The 20,648-nt window shown below is 29.0% G+C and overlaps 5 protein-coding genes across 7 annotated transcripts; 2 read left to right on the forward strand and 3 right to left on the reverse strand.

The window, feature by feature from the left end:
• Window positions 1–191: 191 nt before the first annotated feature.
• LOC113392941 (glucosidase 2 subunit beta) lies at window positions 192–2,366 on the reverse strand. The gene has a single exon (XM_026629571.2). It carries the CDS (start codon window positions 2,241–2,243, stop codon window positions 663–665), a length of 1,581 nt encoding a protein of 526 aa, XP_026485356.2. The 5' UTR covers window positions 2,244–2,366; the 3' UTR covers window positions 192–662.
• A 681-nt stretch (window positions 2,367–3,047) lies between these two features.
• Window positions 3,048–6,854, forward strand: LOC113392945 (ATP-dependent RNA helicase DDX18-like). Its single transcript, XM_026629579.2, has 9 exons — window positions 3,048–3,329; window positions 3,634–3,783; window positions 3,861–4,025; window positions 4,424–4,562; window positions 4,762–4,924; window positions 5,236–5,388; window positions 5,518–5,685; window positions 5,879–6,056; window positions 6,578–6,854. Exons 1-9 carry the CDS (start codon window positions 3,080–3,082, stop codon window positions 6,601–6,603), a joined length of 1,392 nt encoding a protein of 463 aa, XP_026485364.2. The 5' UTR covers window positions 3,048–3,079; the 3' UTR covers window positions 6,604–6,854.
• A 104-nt stretch (window positions 6,855–6,958) lies between these two features.
• On the reverse strand, window positions 6,959–11,360 carry Pit (pitchoune). The gene is made up of 11 exons (XM_026629578.2): window positions 11,149–11,360; window positions 10,909–11,010; window positions 10,637–10,762; window positions 10,249–10,509; window positions 9,720–9,869; window positions 9,269–9,433; window positions 8,827–8,968; window positions 8,336–8,495; window positions 7,873–8,025; window positions 7,534–7,704; window positions 6,959–7,327 (listed from the first exon to the last, which is right to left on the reverse strand). The coding sequence occupies exons 1-11, from the start codon at window positions 11,246–11,248 to the stop codon at window positions 7,001–7,003; spliced, it is 1,857 nt and encodes a 618-aa protein (XP_026485363.1). The 5' UTR covers window positions 11,249–11,360; the 3' UTR covers window positions 6,959–7,000.
• A 993-nt stretch (window positions 11,361–12,353) lies between these two features.
• LOC113392952 (probable ATP-dependent RNA helicase pitchoune) lies at window positions 12,354–16,423 on the forward strand. Of its 2 annotated transcripts, none has more exons than XM_064216535.1 (9): window positions 12,354–12,656; window positions 12,844–12,992; window positions 13,286–13,447; window positions 13,760–13,901; window positions 14,302–14,464; window positions 14,704–14,856; window positions 15,229–15,396; window positions 15,701–15,875; window positions 16,264–16,423. In XM_064216535.1, exons 1-9 carry the CDS (start codon window positions 12,409–12,411, stop codon window positions 16,359–16,361), a joined length of 1,458 nt encoding a protein of 485 aa, XP_064072605.1. In that variant the 5' UTR covers window positions 12,354–12,408; the 3' UTR covers window positions 16,362–16,423. The 2 variants fall into 2 exon arrangements, with proteins under 2 accessions (XP_064072605.1, XP_026485383.2); XM_026629598.2 differs by having other exon boundaries at window positions 12,354–12,649; window positions 12,840–12,992.
• Window positions 16,424–16,948: 525 nt separating this feature from the next.
• On the reverse strand, window positions 16,949–20,359 carry LOC113392954 (kelch-like protein 40). Of its 2 annotated transcripts, none has more exons than XM_026629600.2 (5): window positions 20,251–20,359; window positions 19,948–20,175; window positions 19,702–19,847; window positions 18,986–19,586; window positions 16,949–17,255 (listed from the first exon to the last, which is right to left on the reverse strand). In XM_026629600.2, exons 2-5 carry the CDS (start codon window positions 20,150–20,152, stop codon window positions 16,951–16,953), a joined length of 1,257 nt encoding a protein of 418 aa, XP_026485385.1. In that variant the 5' UTR covers window positions 20,153–20,175; window positions 20,251–20,359; the 3' UTR covers window positions 16,949–16,950. The 2 variants fall into 2 exon arrangements, with proteins under 2 accessions (XP_026485385.1, XP_026485384.1); XM_026629599.2 differs by lacking the exon at window positions 16,949–17,255 and adding an exon at window positions 17,412–18,422.
• Between the last annotated feature and the right edge of the window lie 289 nt (window positions 20,360–20,648).

Consider the following 20,648-nt stretch of genomic DNA (forward strand, 5'->3'; position numbering starts at 1 on the left):
TGTTAACATATATGTACAACTTAAATAATAAATGAATATTATTAAAAACAATAAGAATAATTTTACTTCATTATTTATGAATGATAATTAATTATTTTAGGATTTTAAGTAAACTTCAAGCCCTATCTTATCTTAAGTCCTGGATAAGACAATGTGTGTAGGCTCTTATATACATATAAATAATAAAGGTGTCTCTAGAAAATAATTTAATAAATAATTATCACAATTATAATCGAAAACAAATATTTTATTAATCACTTACAATGATTTGTTCACATGATTTAAATTTTTCTACTATTATACCACCAACATAGACAGCCTTACATTTGAGGAATGTGATAAGATATAAATATGTTAGCCAGGTCAGTCTTAAGTCCAAATAAAATGTTAATTTAAACATAATATTAATAATCATAAATGAAAAATATGATAAATGCTACTGTGAAAGTTTATTTATATTATATAAATGCCTCATTAAAATAAAATTATTGATAGTCTCACATTTGATATCTAGTATAAAGAAAACTAGAATATATAAACAAATGGAAGCTGACCAGACTTCTTTTCATTTAAACTTATTGTGACAAAAGTGACTGAAAAGAATAAATCTATCCTAAAATTTCAACACACATCACATGTAGAGTTAACATTTCTTATATCTACTACAGCTCATCATGTGATGTCTGTTGTTGCATATAATTAGAATCATCGCATGCAGCTGGTGTAATAAAATCAATTTTGTATTCACACCGATATGGTTCTGTCACTGAGGTTAGTTTCGTTTCTAGCCCGCAGTGAATATTAACCATAGTGATTCTATTTGGGCCGTTCCAGCAGGCCACTCCATTTGAATACTTCATTACTGAATATTTACTTCCTTCTTCCCCTGCCCATTCTCCCCAATCACCGAGGCCAACTTCCATGCCTCCATTCTTAGATTTCTGTGTCACTTTCTGGAACAGACATAGTTTATAAATATATTCTTTATCCTCATATTCTAGACATTGGCCATCAAGTGTTGCATATTCTTGTTGTAAACCATAGTCTTTTTCTAAATTTTGTTGAAAGTTTCTGATGTTAGATTCAATTTCTCTCATAGCACGTTCCGCATCCATAAATTGACGACGGGCTTCTGTAGCCTCATCAATTAGCTTTTGAGTTTCATCATCATATGATTTTGAGTTATCAGGTTCTATATCATGGTCTTCAGCATCGTCATGTGATAGATCACCATCAAGATTATCATCTTCAGAACCTGTAACATCCATATCCTCAACTCTGGGCACATCTTCTGCCTCTTCGTCTTCTGCTTCTTCTGTAGCTTCTGCTTCAGCTGGACGGAACATACCTTGTTCCATCATCAACAATGGTTTTAGCAGTGGCCAAGTTATTGACATAAACTCCTCTTTATTTACACTTTCTTTATCTCCTAGAAAATATTGAAGCTCTTCTGCATCTACTTCTCCATCCTTATTTTTATCAAATATATTTCCTACTTTTATTTCATCTACAGTCAATACACCATCATTATTGGAATCAAATCTAGAAAATTGTTCACTAGCTTCTTTTTCTTGTTTCTGACGCTCATCTTCTTCTTTTTTTTGTCTTTCCTTTTCTTCAGCATCTCTGTAAACTTGTAGGGCCTCATTTTCCTTTGCTTCCAATTCATTTTTCAAGGCCTCTTTTTCTTCTTTAATTTTTTGTGCCTCAGCTTTATCCTTTTCCAACTGGGAAAGTTGTTCAGCCATGTCTTGGCGTTTTTTATTACCTTTTTCAATAAGCTCTAATCTTATAAAGTTCCCAGCTTTATGTAGATCAGCTAAATGTTGAGCTTTAGCCCTAGCTTCCTTACCTAATTCTTCACAGGTGTTAGAACATAGTTCAGGGGTGGCATACTCATCTGTACCATCACAACAGTCACAAACTCCATCGTTTACTTGTGAACTTGGAATGTTCTGTGGTCGATGTCCTGCATTTGTACAATGGAAAACCCCGTTTATACAAGCCGATGTGCCAGGCTCGTCACTGCCATCGAAACAATCGCAATAGTCATCATTCACATAACTGAAGGGTATGGTACTAGTTCCATCGAAACAAGTGAAATCTTTTGTCGGTGAATATAAGGACGCTTTCGATAAAGAAACACCGCGAGGCCTCAGAACATCAGTTTGAACTGATATTACCCATGTAAACACGATTATTAGAAACGACTGTAATTTCTTAAGCCAAGCAGAATAAATCATGATTGAATTGAGCACCTCCTCTCACTCCAGTAATCGCAAATTACGAAATACAACTTTGAACTTGATAAATAGAACGTGTAGGATAGAAATATGACAGCCGACCGCTGACGATGACCGAATGACATTCATGCAATCATATTCATATTCATGACGTATATTCTGTTTGCATTCCTACCTTTTGAGCTTTTTGATACATATAATAATAAAAATGTAATATCAATTCAATAACCAACTGGTTATAACTTATATTACCAATTGAATAAAATGCCTAGAAACTTCACTAAAAAGCGCCGCTAATAAGCTAACTCCTATCCTACGACATATATGTACATACATTTTTGAGCTCTTTTCAAATGATTTTTAAATTTGTTAGATGTTATTATGAAATAAAAACTATTTATTTTATGCTGGAAGATAATATGTATAATGTAAGTTTTTTTTTCTTAGATGTCTTACTTGGCAAATAAAATAATAGTTGAATATGAGGCCCTGCTTGTAGGGTCTAAAAATTGATATGACCAGTCGTTCAATGGTTTTACAAAAATTACTGAATATCTATTGTCTGTGTAGCGCAAAAAACACGTGTGGCGTGTGTAATGTGCCTCTGCAGTCTGCACTGCACTCTTCGGTCAGTGTCAGATCACAGATGTCAGATTCACATGTCGCCAGGCTTGAAATATTGTTGTTCAAATGAAAATTGAATATATGATTCGAGTATTTATGAGACCAAGTTAAAATTAATATTTATAAATTGATATTGCTTAAGGAAATGTTAATATCCATATATATGTTTGAATGAAAAGAAGAAAAAGCGTATTACCTTAGAGGTGTTTAATATGAACGCCCAAGTAATGACGAATGAATTCAAATTCAGTATGTTGGAGGGTAAAATAGATAGTCGTATATTAAAAAGTTTGTCATCCATGGGATTGGAAAATCCAACACAAATCCAAGCGAAAACTCTACCATATATGCTCCTTGGTGACGATATAATAGGAGCTGCAAAAACTGGAAGTGGAAAAACACTAGCATTTTTAATACCAGCCATAGAAAAATTAATCAATTTAGAATTCACTAAAAATAAAGGTAACTAGTATTTAAATTATATTTTAAACAAACAATGTATCTTGACTTTTCCATCCTACTTAACATTGGCAAAATAGTCTGTGCTCTTTCGGCACAACTAAAGGCCATTAAACTAAGGATTGAACAATGGATCTTAAGAGCTGACAGGGTGCTGTACAGTGCATAACTGTAAATATGGAAGTTACTGGAGCAGCTTGGTAAATTAAAGGCCAAAAAACAAACCTACTGAAATAGGAGAGGAGGCCTTAGCCCAGCAGTAGGTTTTTCATTATATATCTTACACAATCTGTATACTTATTTTTAGGTGTTGGTTGTTTAATAATTTCACCAACAAGAGAATTAGCACTCCAGACAAATGAGGTTTTAAAGAAACTGCTGACTGATATTAAACTAACACACAGTTTGATTATTGGTGGTGAAAAAAAAATGAAAGAAATAATGTTATTGCAAAAAGGTATTTTTATATCAAATTACTTTAATTGTATAAACAAGAATAATTGAAAGAGTATTTAAGGTTTGAAATGTTTGTAGGTGTTAATATAATTGTTGGGACACCAGGACGGATACTAGATCATTTAGAAAATACTGAAAATTTTAACTGCAAAAACTTAAAGTGCCTTATCTTAGATGAAGCTGATAAATTACTCGAAGCTGGCTTTGAGAAAGTTATTGTAGGAATCATTAAAAAACTACCAAGTAAGTAAAAAATTGTTTTTTCGAATATAGTACATTCTATAATATAGAGAATGTGGTGTATTGATTATGTCAACATGTTTTTAAAATCTAAAATAAAAAAAAATACACCCAGGCTTACTGTAGTAGTATGAAGTATGAACTATAGTTTGGTTCAAAGATATGTTATTTGAACATGACATTACTTTTCGGAATTTGAGCATTATTAGTGACACTTTTATTTCATGCATACAATTCCTGGCTAGGAATATAGTTTTTTCAAAAATCCAATGTATGTCCAATCTAGTTTAGTTTTCAGAAAAAATGTAATACTTTGAGATCCCTAGAGTATATTTTGCTAATCCTCATAGTTCCAGTTGTTATATTTTATATTGTTATATTTTATATATTAAACTTTTTAGAAAACAGACAAACTGTTTTGTTCAGTGCAACAATAGATGATAGGGTAGAGAGATTAGCGAGGATGACATTAAAAAGTAATCCCAAAGTAATAGATATAAAGGATAATAAACAATCTACAGTTGTGGGTCTTCAACAGGGGTATGTGTGCCTTAATCCTTTATTTGCATAATTTATTAAAATCTTATCAATATAACATTCATATGTAAAAGTTTGTAAGGATGGATGTTTGTTAACCACTGTATGGTCTCCCTTATTTAGCACAGCAGCTTTTTTAAATATGCTAAATTAAATCTTCACCTGTGATTGTGTCTAAATACTATGTTACCTTTGTTCACAGATATTGCAGCTGCCCAGTTGAAAATAGAATATGTTGGTTATATAAAATGCTTAAAAAGACTAGAAAAATGAAAGTAATGGTGTTCTTTTCATCCTGTAAATCTGTCGATTTTCATTACGAATTTTTTAAAACACATTGCAAAGCATCAGTACTAAGTATACATGTATGTATTATTTTATTACTTTTGAAGTCAAGTGATACTTTTTATTATTTTCTTATTATGATTATTAAGATTCTAGAAAAAACTACTTTGAAACCTGTAGGTAAAGTCATTAGAATTATTATGCCCTTGTTGAACATAATCATAAGGAACAATATATGTATATATTTCAATATCACTCCAAATTCAGCTTAAAAATAATTGTACTAAAATAAAATAGTAAAAAGTGAAAAAACAAACCATTTTTATGTCACTGATATCAGGATTACACATATTTTTTTATTAAAAAATGAAATACAATTCTTTATTTTAAGGGTAAACAAAGCCAACCAAGAAGAAAAGATGCTTATCAAACTTTTATCAAAGCTGAAAAGGGGGCCCTTTTCTGTACAGATGTAGCTGCAAGAGGCTTGGATATTCCATTGGTGGACTGGATAGTTCAATATGATCCTCCAACAGACATGAAGGTAAAGCAAAATTATTAAAAAAACAAACCGTAAAATCAAAATATTTTTTTACTGTATATATATATAACGAAATTGCCTTTCCAAAGTATTAATAAAAAATCAAGGTAAAAAACAAATGTTTTTTTAAAGGAGTACATACACAGAGTTGGAAGGACAGCAAGAGGTTTAAATAGTAATGGCAATGCTGTTATATTAATAAGACCTGAAGAAGAAGAATTTATTGAATATTTAAGAAGAGAAAAAGTTTATCTAGACAAATATAATTTTGGTGACACTCCTTCAGATGTACAAAAAATGGTAAATTATTATAACTTGCTTATTTTGTTAAAGAAGCAAACTTTCTAACAGCGTATGATTTTAACAGATATTTTTAAAACTCATTTTACATTTATACATAGTAATTATGATAATCTTGTACTTTTATATTTATGAATTATTAGTTTTTCATAATTACTAAATGGAGGAAAATAACATTTTATTTTTTTTACAGTTGGAAGAACTTATAAAACAAGATGGTACTATGAAAGTTCTAGCACGAAAAGCATATCTTTCATTTCTAAGATGCTACAATAAACATCCACTTAACAAAGTTTTCAATATAAAAAATCTGAACTTAAAAATGGCGGCTTTAGCTTTCGGCTTTATGGAGCAACCGCATGTAGATTTTTGTATCCTTTTTCAATCAAATTACAAATGCTTATGAATTTAAGGATTACGTATCAAATACTAAATAAATTAGCAAAAGATATTCTTTCTTTCACAATCAATAAGTTTAACGAAAGTTCAAAAAGGGTTAAGTAATTAGTAATTGACACTTTAAATATATTGTTTCAAATTGATACTTTTTGTGAAACATTCCTTCTTATATTTCTGGATACTGCTCAAAACTCATTAATAAACGGCTTTTTTTACTCATAAAGAAATACCCACGCGATATAATATGTATTTAAAGTTAAAAAGTAATAAAAATATATTGGCACTTAATATCTTCTAATGCAATAGATACTTGTATATATTTTATTACGAAAGTGGTGGTTACTAGACTAGCTTCCGAGGTGCCTTTAATTGGGTGGGCTCTGTATTTGCGTTGCTTATTGGGATATATTTAAATAAAAAAACATTATTGATACAAGCAAACATAATGTTGATTAGTATCAAAAATATAATTTCTTCAACAATTATATTACAGTGAAATCTAGAAAAGACAGCAAATGAAGAAGAAAGACAAGGTTTTTGTACAATTTGCTATTTGTTTTGGAAATAAAAGTAATAAAACAATGTTTAACATGAATAATAGTTTTATTGGAAACATTTTCATGAATGTAGTTATAAGGTTGTTGTATCAGGTAAAGAATTGTTATCGTAAAAAGTGTAATAATTTATGATTGAATTTTTAAAAACATTTTATATTTCGATATATTTTATACAAAGAACTACAATTAATTATTTAATTGTTGGTCTTTATTTTAATAAACCTGACCCAATAAACGAGAAACTCTTTTCACATCCTGTAAAATAGTTTTTGATCATGTAATTATATATGATGTGTCTAGAAATAAAAGGTTATTGGTTATTACATCAACTTTAATAAATATAACCATGTTTAAAAAGTTCAGCTTATAGACCTATTTCCATTCCCTTTTTGTCTATAGATTTTCGTTTTCTCAGCTTTCTTATGACCAGGAGCATTTAGTGTTTTGAAATACCCAAAGCCTCCACCTCCTTTCCTCTTTTGTGGTGGACCTTTATTAGTAGGTGCTTTCAGTTCAACAGCTGGTGGTACAGTAAAACCAAATGATTTTGATACTTTTGCGAGATCTATTGTGTCAATATCAAATATGGTTTTCAAGTGGTGAGAGTCATAAGCGCGTAGATAGCTCTTAAATGCTTCTTTAGCCGACTGGTTAAGGAAGTAGTTTCTTGATATTAATTTTTCCAACTAAAACAAAGCAAAATATTAAGCTTTTGAAATTGTGAATTAGTGAGATATAATGTGACATAAATACTTGAGTTAAATAGCAAGATGGGATGAGATGGAATTACTGTCAAAATCACAATGACATTTATATAATAATGACAATGAGCATGTTTAATAACACTAGCATTTAGCGTTGCTTTTATTAAATAATTAGATGATGTACAAACCTGTAGTTGAATATCAGCAACTTTATTCCAAGAGAATTCAAATTCATTTAGTGTAACCCTGGATTGTTTCAAAAACCTGAGGAACCCTAACTCTTCAGGTCGCAAGAATAACAAAGCATGTCCACTTGTGCCCAGACCTCTTGCAGTTCTACCCACTCTATGAATGTATTCCTGTAAAAGGTACATTGTAATTAATAAAAATAAAAAATACAGTACATTTTTTTGGTGTAAACATAAATTAATTTAATTTATAAGAATAAATAGATAGCATTATTATAACTTATAATAAAATTTCAAAAAAAATTAATATTATACTCATTTTAAATAAATGATTTCTACCTTAGGGTCATCTGGTGGATCATATTGTACAATCCAATCTACAGCCGGTATATCTAAACCTCTTGCAGCTACATCTGTACAAAGTAGTATGCCACTCTCTGCATTACAGAATTGGAAAAAAGTTGTGGTACGCTTAGCCTGTTGTTGTTTACCCTAAAACACATGTTTTAATTAAATTTTAGTTAGATGAGACAAAGAGGCCACCTGCTGGCAAGTGGTCACCTCTACCTAAAGATCATGGCACTGTAAGAAATATTAACTATTCCTTAGACCATCATTTTCTTCACAAAACATTAATTATATGATGTTATGTCCTAGTTAACCTATAATTATACTAGTTGACACCAACTATTTTATAAACAACAACACAGTAATACAGTGTTGTGAACAGTTCTGAAGTTCAACAATTGATTAAATTGTGTTAAATACATATAAAATTATTTTAAAAAAAAGATTAACTTACGTGAATCGACATGACTGGAAGATCAATGTAGTTAAATAGTTCATGGTGGTATTTCACAGACATACATGTTGAGAAGAACACCATCACCTTCTTTTTCCTGTTCTTCTTTAGGAATGTGAATAGAACCATCATACGTTTTTCAGACGGGCATACAATGTATCTGAAAATAGTATTATGTTGACCATTACTTAGTATTACAATTATCAGTAATTGTTATAATAATAAATTTTTAGTGGGGCTTAATTTTACTATATTGCATGGTGTAAAACAAGTATTTTCTTATTTGGCAATTGAAACAACACAATATTGTAAATACAATATTTGATTGCAGTAAGGTAAGTTTGAACTGTAGTTTGTTATAATATTTGTCATAAAAGTTTTTTAGACTAAAAATTAATTTTAAAATAAAAAAAAAGATCTATTTTAGGGTTATTTTGATAGGAACAATTTAAATAATATTTAAATAAATTTGAGATATAAATTATTTTTACCCTTGTTCCAAAGAATCAACAGTAGCTTGTTCTCTATGATCATCAACACCCACATACACAGGTTCATGCTTTACAGCCAAAGCTGTCAATGATTCTGTTTTCTTGGTTTGTGTTGCACTAAATAGCATTGTTTGGCGGCGTTCTGAAAAAGAAATATTCATGAGTGGATAAGACAGATATCAAAAAAATGAAATTTTGAAACTTTTATTCAGGATGATTCATATGACCAAAACAAATTTTCATTTGTTGCTTATATTTACAAAACTTATCTAGTCTTTGCAAGTTTTTATAATAAAGGTTTACAATTAATGAAAACTTAATTGGCATTCCACGATCCATCCAATGGAACCATTTTGGAGTTAATAACATAATTTGTATTCAATAAAAGCTTTTTGAGATTTCTGTTTATGGTATCTTTAAATATTGTCAAATTTCTACTTACTTGGTAGCAATCTAATAATTTGTTTCACTTCTTCTTCAAAACCAATTTCAAGTATCCTATCAGCTTCATCAATAACAAGACATTGCAAGTTTTTGTATAAGAAGTCAGGTGTGTTTTGTAAATGATCTAGCAGACGTCCAGGTGTTGCCACTAATATATTAATACCTGAACAGAAATTTTAATTTTAAATTTAATAATGAGATTTTATTGAACATAAAATGGTTCTTAATAAATGCATGACAGACAGAACATGCTTTTTTTGTCATATTTAAATAAGCTAAATATGGAGAATCTATGACATATTTGATGAACATGATATTTTTAATTGCAGTATAATAATTAATTCTTATTTAAAAATTTAATTTTTTTATAAGTTAATTTTAATTGCAGTATAATAATTAATTCTTATTTAAAAAATTAATTTTTTTATAAGTAACTAGTAACAAATAACCTTTGGAAAGTTTTTGTGCTTCTGTAGTTCTATTAGCCCCTCCCATAACCAAACCATATGTATGATGGTGGTATTTCATCAATTCCATTAAAACTCCAAATGTCTGCATTGATAGTTCTCGTGTTGGTGACAGTATTATAACACCAGTGCCTAGAAATATACTTAGTTTGAGTTATTTTGAAATAAATAAGTACATAAGTGTGAGTTTAATCATTAAATCAGATATCCATTCTTTATTCATTAAAAAACTCTGGACATTACATACTTTATTATTTTATACTGGAACAAAAACAGACATGCCTCGACAGATAACTGGAGACTCAAATCTGATTTTGTTTCAATATAAATAGTATGGTGCCCAATTTTCATGTTCGCCTTTGTATCATCACATAAAACAATTTATTTAACAACTTTTATAAAAATACATAAGTACATATAAGTTAAACTGTAAAGCAGTATAACTCTTTTAAAATAATACTTATGAATATTATTCTGTCATAGGTTTTATTAGGATAATTTAACTGCTTACCATTTCTAGGTTTGAATTTTAATTTGTATATGAGATCAATAGCTGGTATGAGAAAGGCAAGAGTTTTTCCAGAGCCTGTTCTAGCCGCACCCACAAGATCTCTCCCTTCAAGTAGAGGAGGTATTGCTTTAGCCTGTATTTCTGTCATTGTTGTGAAACCCATGTCCTTTATACCCATAAGTGTTGCCTCACATACTTTCTCTTGTAAAGATGAAAACTTCTGATCAGATAAAATTCCTAGACATAGACTAGAGCCAGGCACTGAAAAAAAAAATGAATTAAGACTATTAATCTTTGAACAATGTCAAAAAAGGTAATCTAAAATAAATTATCATATTATTCTATATTCTTTTTTAAAACATTAATATTGAGTTAAATAAATATTTACATTCACTTTCATCTTCAGGCTTAACCTCAACTTCATCATTATTGTCTACTTGCTCATTTTCACTTTCTGATGCTGGCTCTTGTTTTGGCTCTGGAGTAATAGTAGCCTTTTGTTTCTTTTTCTTTTCTGCAACATTTTTTCATTATACTATGTTAGATTTAATCTTTAATTATTAGTATTGATAATTTTATTATCATCGAAGTTTGGTGATAATAACCTTGAAAATTTTAATACACATTTTACTATTACTGCTCAATAACATATTAACTTACTTTTTGGCAACAAAACGGAATTGTTTTCAATAGTTTCAACTGGTCGTTTCAAAGATTCTTTTGCGGGAGCTTCTTCAGATGTAGAAGTCTCAGCAGGTTGTTCTAAACAATAAATATTTACAAGTTTTTAATCAATGATAACCGTGATACAAAAGTTGTTTTACCATTAATAATAAAAATTTAATATATTTAATTGATTTATACAAATAGAACTTAGAGGTTTAAAAATTTGGAGGTTACCTGTTTCTTGTGTGCCGTTTGCTTTTTTAGAAATCAGTTTTAATTTTTTCTTTTCGCGTTTTTTGATTTTTCTCATTAATATTTTATCTGGAGTCGGCATCTTGTATAATCGGTAACGTTTTTTACGCTACTATAAACCAAACAATATAAAATTACTAAATGCGTGTGTAGCAGTCAGCGTGGTAAATAAAAGAAATTACTCAGATTGTGACAGTTATATCGGATGACAGTTGGCCATGTGAACATGTGATAGTTGTGGATTTGACTTTTTACTCTAAATGTTACCCACTAAACCATTATTTTTTAGTGGTATAAAGGTCAAACGTGCAAGAGTGTGGCCTGATGTAAAATGACACCATCTGTAACACCGAAGGCCTTTAATTAATATGAAGGCTCTTTTCTTGGAAGTTCCCAAGTTGTTTCGGTTCGGAAAAACCGCCAGCGAAAGCTGGTTACAAAATAATATACATCGCTGAACTTTGAGAAGACTAGTTCACCTGAACCAACTAGTTCTACAGGTCAGTACCTGTAAGCGATTGTCTCAGTATAACTTAATTCATAAAAATCCTCAATTATAAAGACGATACAACCTGAATGATTAACGCAGTCCCTTATCTTCATTCCTTTAAAGAGACTTACAAATGTTACTACTGCATAGGTCAATGTTTTGCTTACGACTCATGCTTGCCATACTATTTTAAGCATATTCAAACTTGGTAATTGTTAATTTGCTACGCATGTCCATAGATGTACAATTTTAGATTTCAAAGTGAATACTTCTGAATGAATGAATACTACCTTACACGTGACATTGGCGAAATTATTTGTGTCCCTTAGCATAAATTATAGCAACAAAAAATACTTTACCGTGTACCCTACTCTATCTACATAAATATGTAAACTATTTATTTATTAACATAAGAATTAATAACATTAAGTGCTTAAATGTATACAAATATGAATTAAAAATAGTAACTGTATAAATCTTGACCGCGTGGAATGGTGGTAAGAATGCTAGCAGCAAACTTAAAAAAAAACTAAACTGTAAATTATAAACTTGTCAATGTCAAATCTTGACTCTTGAAGTCTAGCGTCACTTACATGTGATTACATGTTGTTTTGACTACGAGAACTTTTCTTAAATTAAAAAATAAGTGACGTAAAAATATTAAAAGTGGAGTTCAATTATTAAAAAGATATATAAAAAAGTTTGTTTTTATTGCAATTTCTTTGAGATTGTAAATCTAGATAAGTTATAATATGGAAGAACAATCTAATAATCCTAAATTTAAAGATTTTAAAAATAAAATTTCGAAACAAACTCTTAACGCTATTAAAACTATGGGTTTTAAGAGAATGACCGACATACAAACTGAGGTGATTCCTAAGGCTTTGGATGGGGCAGACGTTGTTGCTACCGCTAAAACAGGTTCAGGAAAAACATTGTCATTTTTAATACCTGTTGTTGAAATTGTGGCAAAATCAGTAAATGGGCAACAAGGTAACTTCTTAAATTTTATTATTAGAAATCATAAAATAACTGAAGATTTTTGTGTAATTATGAATTATTTATTTGACTAGCATTAATATTATAATACAAAAATAATATCCTGCAGAAATAATAATGAAATCTTTTACCATCATATGTACTACTTATTTTCATAAAACAGTAATGAATAATGTTTTTTCAGGTACATTTTGTATTATAGTGTCACCAACAAGGGAACTAGCTACACAGACTTTTATAGTATTACAAGATATAATACAATATCATGAATTAATAACATCAGCATTAGTCATAGGCGGAGAGAGTAGAAGATCACAGAGCATTGAACTTTCAAAAGGTTTGTTTTAAAATTATTTTGCAACATATTGCAATGTAACTAATGATTGTAACTTATAATGAATTTGATTTATCTGGTCTAAAATTTATGGTCAAAGCTGAAGGTTTGTATATTTTTTTGTTAAATGATAATACAGCAATATCACAATATTTTATATTTATGGTGCACAATGGGTGAAGCTACATTTAAATTTACAAATATAGAAAAAATTCAGGCAGACAGTAAAAGTATGTTCTCTATGTGACAAAATTTTGTCAAGAAATCATTATAATAAAATAATTATTTCATTTCAGGAGTTCATATTGTTGTTGCCACCCCTGGTAGATTGTTTGACCATATGAGAACAAAGGAGTTTGATTATAAATATGTTAGATGTCTAGTATTAGATGAAGCGGACAAAATATTTCAATATGGTTTTGAGGAGGACATCAAACAGATAGTAAATCGCCTTCCAAGTAAGAAATTAAATTATAAATGTATATTTTTTTGACATTGGATGTATATATAATAAAGCATATTTAAAATTCCTTTGCCATTGTTATATTTGTTTATATTAGATCCAAAAGATCCAAAATCAATATCCAAAAGAAGAAAGGTTTACTAGAAACCATAAAATACTTCTACAATCATCAAGTATAATGACAATAAGAAGTAGATAAGGGCTTCCTAGATTTGTCTACTACTATTGACTTTACAGTCAAATCTAGAAGCAAATAAAAAACAGGAATAATGTTTTTGCATTTTTGATGAACAAATACTATTTTCAGAGAATAGACAAACTATGTTATTCAGTGCTACACAATCAGAAACAACTGATTCTTTAATAAAGTCAGCTATGAAAGAAGATGTACAGTCAATTAATACTAATGAGGATAATGACCGAGCTACAGTTGAAGGACTTAAGCAAGGGTAACAATAATGATGTGTTTGTCATCCTAAGTTTATTTTGTTTATAATTTATCTGATGAAAGAAATTCCATGTGTGAGTTGTGGATCTGCCATATGTTTATTCACCACACTGGTCCAATGCAGGTATGGAGTAGAAATTTAAAGGTTGAATAAACTCCAAAACCTTCTCTTCAAATGGAGAGGCCTTAGCCTAGCAGTACGGAATTTACAGGCCGATACTTTACTTATCTTATTCTGTAATATGTGACATTGACCAATCAAAACATTTGCTCTTTTCTTTAAATAAACTAAAAAAACATCCTTGAAAAGAACAATGAGTGTTTTTTAATAGTAATTTCAGCTGCATATATGAACTTTAAAACTAATATAGATTGATTATTTTATAATTCAATGTTTGCAGGTATGTTATTTGTGAGACAGAATATCGCCTTCATTGGTTACATAAATTGCTGAAAAAGACAAACAACTCCAAGGTCATGATTTTTTTTTCAAGTTGCAAGTCTGTTGTGTTTCATTATGATTTTTTTAATAAATACTGTAACATTGGAGTATTATGTATTCATGTAAGTGTATGTTTTAATTTTTTTTAGTAATTAACATACAATACATAAATAGATGCATTTGGCACATTTTCTCACCGTGATAATTTTTTTTATGGTATACATAATTCAGTTTTAACAATAAAAATGAAGGCTAAACTTAAATAAATAAATTTAGTAATTATTTAATTAAACTTTAAAAAAAATATTGATTTGTATTGAGTCTAAATATAGTTTTATAAGATCTTTTCCAAATATCCTAGGGAAAAATGAATCAAGCAGAAAGAACAGCAACCATAAATAATTTTTATAATGCTGAAAAGATGGCTTTATTTTGTACTGATTTGGCAGCGAGGGGCTTGGATATACCAGCTGTGAATTGGATAGTCCAGTTTGATCCACCATCAGATACAAATGTGAGATATTATTTCCTTATTGAATACATGCTAGAATAATATAATAATTATAGTAATCATTCATACATATTTTCATATTATTTAAATGGTAAAAGTTAACTGGGCTTGCCATTGTATCTAGAGAGAATAGGTTTTGTATTAGTCAATACAATAATCATAAGTTTAATTGACTATTCCAGTACCAATAATAATAGGTATTGGATGCATCTCTATTTTTTTAATATTTATCCAGCACTATTTGTGGATACAAAATAAAAAATACCCATGCAAAGTTGTTTTTCTAATATTTACAGCAGAAATTACTAATAAATTATGTTAAAACAATAACTGTAATTCTGTTATGGTATTTAAATGATTAATAATATTTTTCAGGAATACATTCATAGAGTTGGAAGAACAGCTAGAGGATTAGGAGCTGAGGGAAGGGCTGTATTATTATTAAGGCCAGAGGAAAAAGAATTTGTTAATTATTTACAAGATGCAAAAATATACCTGGATAAATATGAACTATGGGATCGCTACAGTGATTTGACACTTAAGGTAAACAATATGAAATTAATATAAACACGGGATAGGAAAGGTGGTGAAATTTAATTTACTATTTTTTTATTTAAAAATAATGTATATTTTGTATGAAGGTTATGTAGGGCTAGGCTATGGTTACATATATATAAATATTTGTTTTTTTTTGTCTATACAAAAAATATATATATATACATAAACAGGTACATCTAAAATTTTGCATAAGTGTATTTTTTATATAGTGCTAAAAATATCAATAATTATTATATAATGTATTATATTTTTTGTTTAAAAACACGGTGTGTTATTACATTTAATATAGATAGAAGCAGCAATGGAGGATCCCGAATTTTACAACTTAGCTGTTGAAGCTTTTGAAGGTTACATTAGAGCTTTCGAAGTAAAAAAGTTAAAACATGTTTTTAATTTACTCAATATGGATTTAGAAGCTGTTGCTAGATCGTTTGGATTGAAACAGAAACCGGACGTTGATATTCGTAAGTACCGTGTATCACATATATTTATAATTTTTCTCCTAAGATATAGGTATATAGGTTATAGGCTATTTATTTTTTGTATTAATTGCCCAGCGATGTCGAAAGGCGGGTAATAGCTACTTTAAAGATAAAAAAAGTTATCATAAATTAAATTTAGTTATCATAAAAATAAATCAAATGTATATTTGTTCTTTTGTATTTTTATATATATGAAAAAACTAGAAAAGCGACATTGATATAAAAAATAATTTTGCTGTTATTGCAAACTGTGTACCTAACAAGTAGTGCTGTACATATGTACAGCATACTGTATAGTATGCTTGATATACATATGTACCATGTTGTGTTTATTATTTAACAATATATGTAAATGATGTATTAATTTCAGGTGTAGGATTTAGTAAAAAGCATAGACAACGAAAGAGGATAGCCGCAGAACTTGCGAATAAAAATTCAGTACCAACTTCGAAATTGTTAAAAACTTAATTTATTTTTGTTATATTATTTGTAAATAGATACTATAATTACAAATTAAATATTTTTATATACATGTGTTTTTTATTATTACATACTAAGTGTTAAGATTATTATAAAAATGATTCAGTATGACTAGATGCGCTGAAAAAATAAAATGCTACAATATATCATGTGACACTGTGTGTAATTTTAACAAGTATTTACAATAACATATTTTTAAAAAATAATATGTCTATTACATAACGTAACTAAGCAATATATAGGTACTTAATGAAAATATAGGAACTTTACACTTTCTATATTGTAATGAAGTATCAAACACCTCCAAATGTCTATATTATTTTTGCTTATCAAAAAGCACATTAATCTTTTGGCACAATTACGTACATTGAAAGAATCTTGATAATAATTACAAATTTTCGTTATTTTTTGGTAATAAAAAAACTTATTTCATGGTGTATCTTTTTCGTCAACTGCCTTAACAATGTGTATGTATTTTTTTTATTTATAATTGAATATTTTTTTTAATCCTCTACATCAGATTTCTTATATTTTTAAAATTTCTGAGGTTTGTTGTGATTTGGATAGTGATAGTTGTCTATTTGGGAGAGTTATTCATTTCATAAATGTTATTTCTTGATAATTTTTCATAGCAATCTTCATGATTGTGTTGATGATTAACGGCATATATCATAGAGTCTATCGTTTCCACGGTTGCTGGACACCGGTTTAGAGAGAAATATTGTACACACCTCCATGATGTTTTACCATGTGTCGTTGAATGCTTTGTGTACACAAAATTCATATGCACTAGTTGTTTATGTCCTTTTCTACTGTAAATATATTTGTAACGTACTGGAAGTTGATTGTCACATGATCCATTCATAACAAGTGAGAGAGCATCTGAAACAGAATATTACATTAATGCGTTTAATTATGTCAGTAAATACAGTGAAAAAAAACTAAGTTTATAACTGCAAAAATCGATAAAAAGAAACAAAGTTGAGCATGTACTTTTAAATGTTAGTTTTATTTATGGGTGCCAAGAAAATAAACGAATTCTGTACACATGATTTATTAACCATAAAAACACTCAGTATACTTTATGTTAAACATCACACAAGTACTACAAAAATAGCATATCATATAAAAAATATTCTTAAAAGACTTTAGCCACTTTCTTTTAAAAAAAGGCTATCACATTTGGGAATGTGAATATAAATTTACTTACTACAAAGATATAAAAATTAGCTCTACCAATACAGAGATCACAAATGTGTTACAGTATTGAGTGTAAATCACTGGGAAGATGTGCATTTCTACCATCACATGAGTAAAAATTTCAAGTTCCTTATTATAAAAATTATTACTTAATACAATAAATAGACTAGAATATGAGCAATAAAGTCTTGAAAATATGGCAGAGGATTGATGGCACAAATCTTTTATACATAATGAAAATAAAAGCAATACATAATGTTGGCACCTTAGAGCAGATTTTAAGTATCACAGGTTACTGACAATTATTGTGCTTAAAAATCTTAAAATGCAAATATATAGTTTTTCGATTTATTTTATAGTAACTTTAAATTTTAGGATAAAATCTTCAATAATTTTTAATTTGGTCCCAAAATTTACTGAATCTATGATTCATTGATTTTGTTCTTTTGCAGTATCACTTGTGATTATAAAAATATATTTTTCTTAAAATTAATGTCTCTTCACAGGTATAAGCAAACAGGAAACTTATAATCTAAGGTGCATAGTAATCTCCTTGCAGTTGTGACACTTTAAACATGTCATTAAAATGTATTTCGAAACATGGTGATTTGCAAAATGGTAATTCACAAGCACTACACATGAATCGAGTATCACGCCGCTTGCCTATTCTCCAACAAAGCCTACAAGATCGTTGTGGGTATTTCTTTTTTCCATCTTCCTTTTGTGGAATGGTAACAAGACGATGTTCCATAACATATCTTGGAATCTCTTCAGTCTTCAAGGTGTTAGTTACTTTACCGTTAACTAGATTTTTAAGATCCATAAATAATGAGTTCAACCCGGTACAATCTGAAATCACGATGGGCATTTTCAATTATATTTAGAAAATAAACAAATTGTCAAGGAAAATGATAATGTTGAAAATGCCATCGTGTTTTCATAGCATGGAGGGTTTGCAACAGAAAACAACAAATGCTAGAAGAATTAACAAATGATTGCATTTTCAACACAATCTCCAATTCTATTAAATAAAAATAAGCAGAAATAAGCCAAACTATTTTCCTAACAAAAAATATAAACTATATTGTGTCTAACCAAGAATCTTCATAGTAAATACTGTCATAGAAAAAAGTTATGACTTTTAAAAGTATATTAATACTTTCAAGGACAGGACACTACACACAAAAGCTAAGTAATTGTTATGATGTCTATAGATGTTTAATCTCCAAGAAATTGATAAAAATAGTTTATATTACAAATATAAAAAGGGTAATTATTTTTTATATTTGTGATATAAATACTTAAGTGATTCTTATAGTTATATAAACAATGTATAAAACAAAGTAAGTATGTTTAAACATTTTTTAAGAGATGGCAGATGAAAAATAAAGGTATGAAAATGTTTTACTTACTTTCCTGAGGCGATTGGTATTCCAGGGGAATAATTAATCCTTTCTTTAAGTCCCTTGAGTTTTCATAGCCCTTTGGAGTTGTACAAACAGCTGGATCTGAGACTATAATATCACTGTCGTCACATTCTGTTTTTAATTCCATCACCTGTTCTATAACTGATTGATTATTTCTATTATCCGAAGCTTCTTTATCTGTTCCTTGTTTTTGAATGTTTGGGTTTAAAGATGTCGTTATTTCTACAGGATTTTCCTCATAAATGCTTTGAACTTTATCAAAGTTACTGCTTTGCATTAAATGATTATTCGATTTATTATTTGATATTTTGTCACAAATTTTAGGTCTTTTTTCTGAATTGATAATATCTGTATAATAATTTTTCTGAAGGAATTCCTCTGATTTCCTTTTTAAACTACTCAGCCTTTGCAGTTTTTCAATAAATTGTCTTTGTTTTATTAAATCTATGTCACTGTTATCAGATATTTCATTAGTAGTTGTGTCGTACATATCAGATGCACAAGACTCTGCATCTGGACTGTCGTTTTGAGCTGCTACGTTTTGTTTTGTTAATTCTTTATCAGCATCAAATGCCTCCTCCTCGGTCTGTAAATTTACAAATGAGAAGTCTTATTTATTACTTTGTGAATAACCTTAAAACTTCAATTATTTCATAACAATATCACTTTTCTTTTTTGGTTTGGTTTTAAATATCACTTACTTCTTTATTAGTTAAACCTTTGATTTGCAGCACTTCAGCAGTGCCTATAAAGCTAGTGAGATCTTCCCTTTTGACACTGACTTCTCCATGGTACATAAACTGCAATAAATCTTTCATTGCCTTGTGTGTGACATCCCGTAAAACGACTGCAAAATTTATTATCAGTATTTAAAGATATTCTTTAATACTTACTTATTTAAACAAATTATTTTTTTATTATTGTTTGGTCAATCATCAAGTACGTACCAATTGGATGTTGACACGGATTTAATTGAAACATTTTTTTGAAGTAAGGCGAACATATTGATAGTATAACTTTATGCGCTTGTAGCAAATGACCTTCGACTGCAATTGTTACATCGACAAATTCTCCGTTTCCTAATAATCCAGCAAAACCTTTACTTAAGTTTCCGTGGAAATTGTTCCAAGACAATGAAAATTGTTGGTCCATTTCTAGTCACCTTTTGGTCGCATCTGAAATATATTTTTGGTCAACTTCGGTCTTGTAATAACAATTACTGTTACTGTTTCGTAAGTGCCAATACTTACTGTAACCATATAAATAATAATAAATAAAAATGTTTTCGCCAATATCAAGATGAAAGCAAAATTTGACATTAGCAAGCGGCGCGTCGCCTAGTGTTGTCCTTTATCAAATTAAACATTCAGATTGAAAAGTAGTGATTTTTTATCTTTGATTCAAATAGTAGCACATCATACCGAATAAATATAGCATCGATGTTTTTACTTGTAAAATATAAAATGAATTAAATCTAAAATATACAGTAATTAATAAGAAGATAATCATGTAACTAAAGATTGAGAAGATTACTTTTTTTAAATGTAATATCTTTGTACTTTTTGATGCCTGTATATTTTTGATTGTGGGCTTTTATTAAAGTTATCATTATTAAAAAGATTTATCTATTAATACGTTGTATGTTTAA

This window comes from Vanessa tameamea, chromosome 12 (genome assembly GCF_037043105.1).
Source record: "Vanessa tameamea isolate UH-Manoa-2023 chromosome 12, ilVanTame1 primary haplotype, whole genome shotgun sequence".
In the NCBI taxonomy this organism is placed as follows: domain Eukaryota; kingdom Metazoa; phylum Arthropoda; class Insecta; order Lepidoptera; family Nymphalidae; genus Vanessa; species Vanessa tameamea.